Source organism: Chiloscyllium plagiosum, chromosome 9, assembly GCF_004010195.1.
Source record: "Chiloscyllium plagiosum isolate BGI_BamShark_2017 chromosome 9, ASM401019v2, whole genome shotgun sequence".
Classification (NCBI taxonomy): domain Eukaryota; kingdom Metazoa; phylum Chordata; class Chondrichthyes; order Orectolobiformes; family Hemiscylliidae; genus Chiloscyllium; species Chiloscyllium plagiosum.
In genome coordinates, this window is record NC_057718.1 from 10,722,172 (window position 1) to 10,733,332 (window position 11,161).

The following is an 11,161-nucleotide window of genomic DNA, read 5'->3' on the forward strand; positions in this document are numbered from 1 at the left end:
TTCATCCACTTTCTGCAGCGGTATGGTCTTTTCTCAATCCCAGGAGTCATGAATTGACCTAACAGGGACCTTGTCTTAATTTTTCAAAAATCTTTTCGTGACTATGTCTTCTGTTATTAATATTGACAGTGTGGTATGATGACTTGAATACTTTTTACAAAAAGTAATGTGGCTTTTCCCTAGTATTTAGAAATACGGAAGATGATTTGATTGAAGTTTAGGATCTTGAATGATCTTAAGTTGAACGTAGAAAGGACATTTATTCTTGTGATTCCAGAATCGGGCACAGTGTTTTAATGTAACAGACTTTTACTCTATTCTATCCTTTGCATAATAAACTATTATGTGGCATCTTGTCAAACGTTTTTGATATTTCAATTGCTCCTTTGATTAATTAAACCCAACTGCTGTTCTGATGGAATCTTTGTTAAAATCTAGCTCGAGGGTGTGCATTTAGCATTGAACCGAAATCTACAGTTTGATTTGGACTGTACAAAATTTGGACTTAAACAAAAAGGTTAGGACTTTGTTACCCACCACCTGCCAGTATTCAGTCTCAAACCTGCAGAACTAAAGTAAGAAGGGCTAATGCCCGAAACGTCGATTCTCCTGTTCCCTAGATGCTGCCTGACCTGCTGCGCTTCTCCAGCAACACATTTCCATCTAAGTACTCTATGGCCTAGTGATGAATATGGAATTTGTGCTGCTTGTAAGTTTGCTTCCTACCAGAATTAGATGACTTAGTGTGGAAACAGGCCCTTCGGCCCAACAAGTCCACACTGACCCGCCGAAGCGTAATCCACCCAGACCCATTCCCCTACGTTTACCCCTTCATCTAACACTAGGGGCAGTTTAGCATGGCCAATTCACCTAACCTGCACATCTTTGGATTGTGGGAGGAAACCGGAGCACCCGGAGGAAACCCACGCAGACACGGGGAGAATGTGCAAACTCCACACAGTCAGTCGCCTGAGGCAGGAATTAAACCCGGGTCTCTGGCGCTGTGAGGCAGCAGTGCTAACCACTGTGCCACCGTGCCGCCCAGTAAATGATTCACACTGCAAGTAGCTGATGGGGTTGTGGCATGGTGTAGTGGTCTCTGCTTTCTGTTTTTTTTAATCATTGACTTTCCAATTTTATTTCTGCAGCACTGGGGATTAATGTCAATCTCTCTACTAAATATTTTGATATCGTTGGCCTGCTCAGTTGGACTGATGCTTGCCATTGTGCTGACAGTATCACTTGGTGGCAGGAACCTCATTTCTGGCTGCAACTCCACAATGGTGCCAGCTATCTCGAACAGGGCAGCGATAATGAATGAGTGCCCATTTGACACCACACGTATTTATGTAAGTATTCAGGCATTTCGGCATCTTTTGAAGGTAGGAGGATAGGAAATGCTATCCTGTCCACCTGACTGGCTCTAATTCCGAGCTTCATCCATGTGGATTTTAAGTTGCAACAGAAAGATGTGAGGGCTTTTGACAAATTGAAGAGACTGGACCTGTGTTCTCAGTTTAGAATAATGAGAGGTAATCTCATTGAAGTATACAAAATTCTTACATTTGATAGCTGATGCAGGAATTATGGCTCCCTTGGTGGAGGATCTGGGGGGAGGTGGCATCTAGAGCTGGGGGTTTGGCGGGGGGGGGGGGGGGGGAGCACAGTCTCAAAATAAGGGCAGGCCATTTCTGACTGAGCTGAGAAGGAAATTTTTTTCACTTGGAATGGTGAGTCTTTGGAGTCCTCCACTACAGAGGATTGGAGGCCATTGACAGTCATTTAAGTCGATAAACCTTCTACTTGATACAGTCATTCCCATGTGTTTCTCTTTCTGGTGAGTTTAAATTAGAGCTCTTCAGTTAGCACCATACACAGGGTCATTTATTTGATTCCACATGATGTATTATTTTCATTGTTCACTGTGGCGAGAATGGTCTGTTAGTCAGAAATAACGCAAAAGTTGTTGGTCAAATAAATGCCCAACATAGTGACTATACCAATTAGTGAGAGTTCATTTCTCCTTTAATTAAAATCTCTTCCCTTGATTCAGATCTGTTTGCTTCATGCCAGAGTAGAGTGGACACAAATGTATGATAAAACATGTTTACTTCAGTCCTATAGCAGTTAAATCAAGTAAGAGTTTATTACCTGACAAAGGATAGTTGAGGGTCGAATTTCAAACTGTGTGTGGAAGGCAGAATTCTGTTGCCTTGTAATTTGTGCAACAAACAGACGCCTTTAGTATTTTTTCCCCACCATATGATCAGCAGGAGCACATGGCGAGTCCTGAAATAAATAAAATTGGTACTTGCCTCCTCACTGTATGTTAAATGTGTGACAGTCAGGGGGTTGGCATTGGGCTGACTACAGCATTCGTTAAAGCTGGTTTTTATATTTTTCCCAACTCCCTTTCTTTTTGCTAACCTTAGTAAATTTGGAAATATTACTTGACTGTTGCTGCAAGCTGTATGAAATTTGAATGATCAGGACTGACTGCTCTCACATGGCATTTAAGTAATAGGAGAGTAGCTTAAGAGTGACATTACAGGTGCCTTCAATTTTAAAGCAATGATAATGTCAGCCTTGTCAACATAAATTGATCATAAAAATGGCATTGTGAGTGTTTGCAATGTAAAATCAGCGTATGAGTTGGTGCTCCTAGTATACAAACGTGATCTGAAGTCATAAGTGAATCTGATAAACAAACCATTACCTTGAACAGATCAAAAGGAATATTTGTGCACCTGGGAAATCCCAAAAAAGGGAGCAAATAAAGACCAAATCTATTTTGCAAGCACACTTCCCACTACAACAGATCCTGTTTGTATTCGAGACTGGGGTTTTCTGTCAAACATCTGTCAACAGTCTGGAACTGAAACCATAGAAACACACAAGATAGGAGTAGGAGGAGACTATTTGGCCCTTTTGAGCATGTTCTGCCATTCATCACAAACATGGCTGACTGTCCAATTCAGGAGCCTAATCCTTAGAGGATGCTTTCACTCCATAACCATGTGAGTGGGCAGCACGGTGGCACAGTGGTTAGCACTGCTGCCTCACAGCGCCAGAGACCCGGGTTCAATTCCCGACTCAGGCGACTGACTGTGTGGAGTTTGCACATTCTCCCCGTGTCTGCGTGGGTTTCCTCCGGGTGCTCCGGTTTCCTCCCACAGTCACAAAGATGTGCGGGTTAGGTGAATTGGCCATGCTAAATTGCCCATAGTGTTAGGTTAAAGGGGGTAAATGTAGGGGTATGGGTGGGTTGCGCTTCGGCGGGTCGGTGTGGACTTGTTGGGCCGAAGGGCCTGTTTCCGCACTGTAAGTAATCTAATCTAATCTAATAACCTTTGATTCCATTCGCCCTGAGTGTTATTATCTAGCTGCCTCTTGAATACATTGTGTTTTGGCATCAAGTACATCCTGAGGTAATAAATTCCACAGATTCACCACTCTTCAGATGAAGAAATGTCTCCTCATTTCTGTCCGAAATGGTCTACCCCAAATCCTCAGACTGTTCCCTGGTTTTGGACACACCCACCATCAGGAACATCCTCCCTGCATCTACCCTGTTGAGGCCTGTTGGAATTTTATAAGTCTCTGTGATTTCCCTCCTCACTCGTCTGAACTCCAACAAAAACAATCCTAACCTAGTCAATCTCTCCTCATACATCAGTCCCGCCATTCCTGGAATCAGCCTGGTTAATCTTCGCTGCACTCCCTTGAGCAAAACCATCCTTACTTAGAAAAGTAAATCAAAACTGCAAACAATATTCTAGGTGTGCACTCCCCAAGACCCTGTATAACTGCAACTGCACATCCCTAGAATCCCACAGTTCAAAAGGAACACATTCAGCCCATCATTTCCATGCCATCTTTTTGAAAGATCTCTCCAGTTACTTTCTCTACACCCATCTCTTACCTCAAACTCCTCAAATTTTATCCCTCGAACTATTCATCCAATCTCCTTTTGCAGTTCGTTACTGCATTCACTAAAGCCACCTTTTTTGTCAAAACCCACTATGTAAATGAAATTCTCTCCATCTTACACTGACCTCTGTTTATTTTCCCTTTGCAGAGTAAGTGTGCAAACAGCAATTCTAATGTCACTATTGTTATCTACCTGAGATTGACAAATTCAAAACTTATCTGAGCCACCTTGGGCTATCTGACTGCTGCATTTGGAGATAACCCTGTTACCCTTGTATTATTCTACAAATTATTTTCATGTTATTTTCTGAATGAAGTGAAATGTAGTGCAGTGGCAGTTTCATCTGCACCTGCGATTCTTATTGTCATCCCTTACTCCTGTTTGTTTTCATTCCAGAGACCAATCTGTTTGAAGAGCTGTAAGTTAGCACATTTGGAATTTGGTCACGTGATTCCAAACTAAAATTGACAGAATATTTTGCTCGTGTGATGATCCTTTTTTTTTCTCTGTTTCCAGGATACTACACTGGCTTTATGGATTCCATCAATGATGATGTCTGCAATTGAAGCAATACTATCTATCCGCTGTCTTATAGTATCGATGATTCTTCGAGGGATAGGGCCTTGTGGACAGAATGATGTGATAGATCGGGTCAGTATGTCCTTGCACCCTAGAGCATGTGAATGTGTCTACATGAGGCAAATATGTATGTTAGAATTATGTAGTTGGTCATTTGCATGTGACTAGCTGCATAGTATGTGAGTGTTTTTAAAAGTATGACATACGTATATGCGTGACTGTGTGTGAAGTCATTGTTTTATTCTATTGATAATGCACAGACTGTCTAACGATAGATTGCATCTCTGGTTTGCTTAAGTATTGTTCTTCAGTGCATGTGAAACTGACATTCCTGACTGTAATGAAGACCCTGAATTGATATATTTGACCCCACCGAAACTGTTCATTTTTCCTTTTCTCATCTGCCGTCTGTTAAACACAGAGTACAGGCACAGTGGTCTGAATGTTCTTCTGTTATGCATGATACCACAGCATGTGTGTAGGAGTATAGCACACCCTTAGTTATTTCACTTCAGTGTTCTTGGCCTGACTTTCACACTGTACAATGCTCCTGATCATATTTTAAGTATTTGATGATGCATACTCCAACATTAGTGTGACTGTGTAGAGGAGTTCAATGTGGTGTTAAAAAAAATTCATTTCATTTTAAAGTTGCATTTCCATGAAAACAAGTTGGCAACATCCTTTCTCAATTAGTTGCACAGAACCTGTTAACTTGAGAAGGTGACAGCATTGGTTCAGGTTTGATCATTATTCAGGTTCTTTCTCCCCAAAAAAGTACCCATGATTTTAAAAGTGCATAATTTGTCAGAAATTCAATGCTGTGAACAAATGTTTGTTAGATCGCGGAGGAAAACCCAGCGAAAGGAAAGAAAAGCCAGGAATTGGAAACTCATAAACTCATCAGGAAGAGTAGAGACATCCAGGTGTAGTGAAGCAGGTGAGTGTGTGGGATTTCCCACTGGCCTGAGGTCTAATAAAGTTACTGTAAGATCTAGTTTGTATGGTATTAGAAATTTTGATTTTGTTTTCTGCTCACTCTGGGGCATTGGGGAAGATGGGGTTAAGGAAGGTGCGGTAGAAGATCAACAATAATCGTATTGAATGTTTGAGTAGGTTCAAGGAGCTATATGATCACTCTTGCTCCTGTTCCTTAGGTTCATCCTAACCTTGGAGTAACAGTACTCCTGTATGTTACTGAAGGAGTGCTGCATCATTGGCAATTTCTTCTTTCAGCGGAAAAAATCTGAGGCTTTGAATCTCCTATTAAAAGTGGTTCCTCTGGTTGACAGTCCAGAGTGTAGTGTCTTGAGCCTTTCAATCATAGTGAGATGGTATCATAGAACATTACAGCGCAGTACAGGCCCTTTGGTTCTCGATGTTGCGCTGCCCTGTCATACTAATCTGAAGCCCATCCCACCTACACTATTCCATGTACGTCCATATGCCTGTCCAATGACGACTTAAATGCACTTAAAGTTGGCGAATCTACTACCGTTGCAGGCAAAGCATTCCATACCCTTACTACTCTGAGTAAAGAAACTACCTCTGACATCTGTCTTATACCTATCTCCTCTCACTTTAAAGTTGTCCCCTCGTGCTTGCCGTCCCCATACTTGGAAAAAGGCTCTTCCTGTCCACCCTATCTAACCCTATCTTGTATGTCTCTATTAAGTCACCTCTCAACCTTCTACTCTCTAATGAGAACAGCCTCAAGGCTCTCAGCTTTTCCTCATAAGACATTCCTTCCATACCAGGCAACATCCTAGTAAATCTCCTCTGCACTCTTTCCGAAGCTTCCACATCCTTCTTATAATGCGGTGACCAGAACTGTACACAATACTCCAAGTGTGGCCGTACCAGAGCTTTGTACAGCTGCAGCATAACCTCCTGCTTCTGGAACTCATCCCTCTATTAATAAGGCCAAAACACTCTATGCCTTCTTAACAACCCTGTCAATCTGGATGGCAACTTTCAGGGATCTGTGTACATGGACACCGAGATCTCTCTCCTCATCTGCACTCCCAAGAATCCTACCATTAGCCCAGTAATTTGCATTCTGATTACTCTGTCCAAAGTGTATCACTTCACACTTGTCCACATTAAACTCCACCTCTCAGCCCAGCTCTGCATCCTATCTATGTCTCTCTGCAACCTACTAAATCCTTCGTCGCTATCCACAACTCCACCAACCTTAGTGTTGTCCGCAAATTTACTCACCCACCCTTCTAAGCCCTCATCCAGGTCATTTATAAAAATGACGAACAGCAGTGGACCCAACACCGACCCTTGCGGTACGCCGCTAGTAACTGGACACCAAGATGAACATGTTCCATCAACTACAACCCTCTGTTTTCTTTCAGCAAGTCAATTAATGATCCAAACTGCTATGTCTCCCACAATCCCATTTCTCTGCATTTTGTATAATACTGTGGGGAACCTTATTGAACGCCTTGCTGAAATCCATATACACCACATCAACCAGTTCACTCTCATCGACCTGTTTGGTCACTTTGTCAAAAAAGTCAAGATACGTTAGGCACGACCTACCCTTCATAAAACCGTGCTGACTGTCCCTGATCGGATTATTCTTTTCTAGATGGTTATTAATCCTATCTCTTATAACTTTTTCCAACACTTTACCAACAACTGAAGTGAGACTCACTGGTTTGTAATTACCAGGGTTGTCTCTACTACCCTTTTTGAACAAGGGAACCACATTTGCTATCCTCCAGTCCTCAGGCACTATTCCTGTAGACAATGATGATTTGAAGATCAATGCCAAAGGCTCGGCAATCTCTTCCCTTGCTTCCCAGAGGATCCTAGGATAGATCCCATCTGGCCCAGGGGACTTGTCTATTTTCACACTCTGCAGTATTTCTAATACCTCTTTCTTGTGAACCTTAATCTCTTCTAGTCTAGATGCAAGTATCTCTGTATCTTCCTCGCCAACATTTTCATTTTCTATAGTGAACACTGTCAAAATATTTATTTAGTGCTTCCCCTATCTCCTCTGACTCCAGACCCAACTTCCCACTATTATCCTTGATTGGCCCTAATTTAACTCTTGTCATTCTTTTATTCCTGACATACCTATGGGAAGCTTTAGGGTTAACCCTGATCCTATCCACCAACAACTTCTCATGTCTCTTTCTGGCTCTTCTGAGCTCTCTCTTTTTAGGTCTTTCCTGACTTCCTTGTAACCCTCAAGCGCCCTGAGTTTTCACATTTTGTCCTAACATAAGCCGCCGCCGCCTTCTTGACCATGGATTGCACTTCCTTAGTAAACCATAGCTCACACGTACTATATCTTCCTCCCTGCCTGATAGGTACATACTTATCTATGACACACAGGAGCTCCTCCCGGCTCCCATCTCTCGCTGCTCCGAAGTGACTTTGATCCTTTTTGATACATGGGCACATTCTGAGGACTTCCTCAATGGCGCTGAATCTTTGGTAATTAAAATGAATTAATCAATCTATAGTTTGAGGCCTCCTGTTTCTCCAACCCACTTTAAAGCTAACCTTTTATCAGTGGAAGTTAGTTAATGTAACAGAGCAGAGAGTGAACACTCCTTATCTGTATATCTTTGAATGAAACAAGCCTTCAAAGCAATCAGGAATATTTGTTCAAAGGAAGAACAAATTCATCCCTGTTGTATTTGCTGTTGTAGACTGATGGAAGGTCATTTGGCCTATTGTGTCCCCCTTGGCTAACAAGTAGCCATCCAACCTAATCCTATTTTCCTTTGTCCACAACTTTTTCAGGCAGTGTTCCAGATTCCCACCATCCTCCAGACGAGACCATTACCTTTCAGTTCCCTCTTAAACCCCCATCTCTTATCTTAAATTCATGCCCTCATGGGCCCGAACCAAACTCCTCCTTACCTAGACCACTCAATTTTATACATTTACTTTTGGGTCTCCTTTCATTCTCCTCTATTCCAAACAAGCCAACCCCAAGCCCTTCAGTAAGAAGGGCTTATGCCCGAAACGTCGATTCTCCTGTTCCCTGGATGCTGCCTGACCTGCTGCGCTTTTCCAGCAACACATTTTCAGTTATGATGAATCAAGGCAGTCTTAATCTCTACGACCAAAATACCAATCTTCGTGTGTTTCCGTTAAAGATTTTAATGTTCTCTTGTGTTAGTTGAGGAAGTGCTACACTGATTGATATTTCACTGCAGAATTCCTCAAACAAATTCCTTTGCAGTTCATCATTTATTATATGAAACATGAGTCCTGGTCAGTAGAATTGCTACAAGTAATAAATTTCATATTGTTTTTCTTTTTCAGGTGAATGTTTCCTTTACCAACTCGATGCAATGCCACTTCTATTAGAATTCACATACAGCAGCTGAGCATGATGGATTGTTTTTGAGGAATGGGCATATAATTTTTGACAAATGAGGATGCTGCACTGATCATTTAATATCATTTTTAACTTGTAATTTAGAACTCCAAGTTGGATGTATATAAGAGTAACTGCGGTCCCTCTTCTATTGGGTGAAATGCTATTCTGATCAAGATTATGACAAAACAAAACTACACCCAATTGATTTGTATTTAAGGCAGAGAGCCAGAGAAGCCAATACACTCCTGTGCAGTTTCCAATTAGTGCTGATTTTGTATTAAATCAAGAGAGTCATATCTGCTGAATGGTTAATGTTATTATCTAGAAAGGAATCAGCCGAGTTTCCTGCTTCTAGTTGCTGTCTAGTTTGAAAATGAGCATCAGCTGAAGAAAGGTGCAGGCTTGATGTGATTCTGTTAATGAGAGAAAAAACAGCCCCATTCATTGCCTGTGGGAGTATATTCATCCCTTTCTGTTTAGATCCCTGCTTATGATGCACAGTAAATCCAGAGAGCTTGGAAGGGAGGTGTGGTTTGTCTTTCCAGTTTCTTCTGAGAGAATATAGGAGCTGCCTCATGTTTTGCTCACAGTGCCTTTTCCCCGGTGAACTGACTAAGCTTGGAAAATTACCACTTTGCAACTATGGAGGCTTTATGACTGCTGTATTCTGTAATTCCATCTGTATTGCCAGGCAATATCTGGATATGGTCAGCAATCCTTGGATTTGGTACCAGGATTTGGTCAGCATTCCTTGGACTTGGTACCTGGACTTGACAAAACCTCCAAAATTGGTGTTGTATTGCATTCCGTTTTTTTGATAGCTCATGGTCATGTGGCCCTGAAGTTGGCCAAGAGAACATGGTTCCAATTCCTGTTTTTGGCTTAGCTGAGGGCACTGATTAGCCGAGTAACACAATTCAGTCTGGTGACTGAGCCAGTGGGGGGGGGGGGGGGTGGGGGGTGGGATGGTCTACTCTCTCTAAGTCCAGCAGCTTGTTTTATTGGTAATCAACTTTGGAAAGCATTGGTTGTGACATCCACCCAAAGGTCAGCAGGCTTTGCGAGTTCCATCAAGACTTGGATCTGAAGAATGACAGGTTGGAAGAAATACCCAAAGTTGACCATTGAACTTGAACTTTGGTGCAGAATTGACAGCTTCAGGGGAGTAGATGGAAGCAGAAAACATTTTAGAGTTCTAATGAATTGCGACATTGTGACAGTGCTGATTTCCAAGGACTTGTTGTGTTTATTTTCCTTATTCCCACCAAATGACATTTCCTGCAGGTCGGTTGTTGATACAAATTATGGAGAAATAGCAAATGTTAAAATTTTAACATGGAGTTAAGACGATTAATTATGAATATCCTTTTAAAAATCGTAATTTTTTTTAAGTATCTTTTTGAGAAAGCTAATAGTCATTTGGTAGTACAGAACTTGAATTAAGTGACATTTTTGTGAAAGCTTTTTCTTGTATTAATGAAAATGTTTGTTTGTAAAAATATGATTGGGAACATTTTATACTGTAACTTGTACAATATCATGGTTTAGAAATATTGAATGGACAAAACATTGCAAGTACAAAATTAGTGAAATAATCCTACATTTTCTCTTACTGCTGTCTTTTTGTCCTTTATCCAACTTTTATTCCATCCTTTATCTTTTTCTACTGAGTCTGTATTTCAGCACTGTGCCTACTTAGCTGGGAAAATTGCGATTAGATTGAAAGAGCTGATGAAAGGTCTCTGATTCACTCCCAGTACTGAATGGAGTTGAGGTGGTCAAAGTATTATCCCGGTTAGCCCAAGAAATTCTTGGTTAGGGCTAGGACAGAAATGAGTCAATGTCACTATCTGTGGAAACACTGCAGAAATTGCAGTTCGCCCTCCCATTTGAACAGCTGTGGCTCACAAATTAGAAATGGCTGTTACTCCAGATTGAAGTGGAATTCTGTCATCTGTCTCCAGCCTGTTTTTTAAAAGAACAGTGAAGAACAATAGGTGGCACGGTGGCTCAGTGGTTAGCACTGCTGCCTCATAGCGCCAGGGACCTGGGTTCAATTCCCACCTCGGCCAACTGTCTGTACGGAGTTTGCACATTCTCCCCCGTGTCTGCGTGGGTTTCCTCCGGGTGCTCTGGTTTCCTCCCACAGTCCAAAGATGTGCAGGTCAGGTGAATTGCCCGTAGTGTTAGGTGGGTCTGGGTGGGTTGCCCTTCAGAGGGTCAGTGTGGACTTGTTGGGCTGAAGGGCCTGTTTCTACACTGTAGGGAATCTTGAAGAAAAAATAGTAAACCCCGGA

At 41.9% G+C, this 11,161-nt stretch overlaps 1 protein-coding gene across 2 annotated transcripts in view; it reads left to right on the forward strand.

Moving 5' to 3' along the window:
- LOC122552611 (keratinocyte-associated protein 3-like) overlaps positions 1 to 10,476 on the forward strand; it is a 37,415-nt gene extending 26,939 nt beyond the window's left edge. Inside the window, exons 4-7 of one of the 2 annotated variants that reach the window (XM_043695362.1) lie at positions 1,149 to 1,349; positions 4,448 to 4,582; positions 5,353 to 5,450; positions 8,807 to 10,476. In XM_043695362.1, coding sequence (XP_043551297.1) covers positions 1,149 to 1,349; positions 4,448 to 4,582; positions 5,353 to 5,442 — 426 coding nt within the window. In that variant the 3' untranslated portion in view covers positions 5,443 to 5,450; positions 8,807 to 10,476. The remainder of the gene's footprint in view (positions 1 to 1,148; positions 1,350 to 4,447; positions 4,583 to 5,352; positions 5,451 to 8,806) is intronic. The other variant, XM_043695363.1, reaches the window with a different exon arrangement.
- Positions 10,477 to 11,161: the final 685 nt, after the last annotated feature.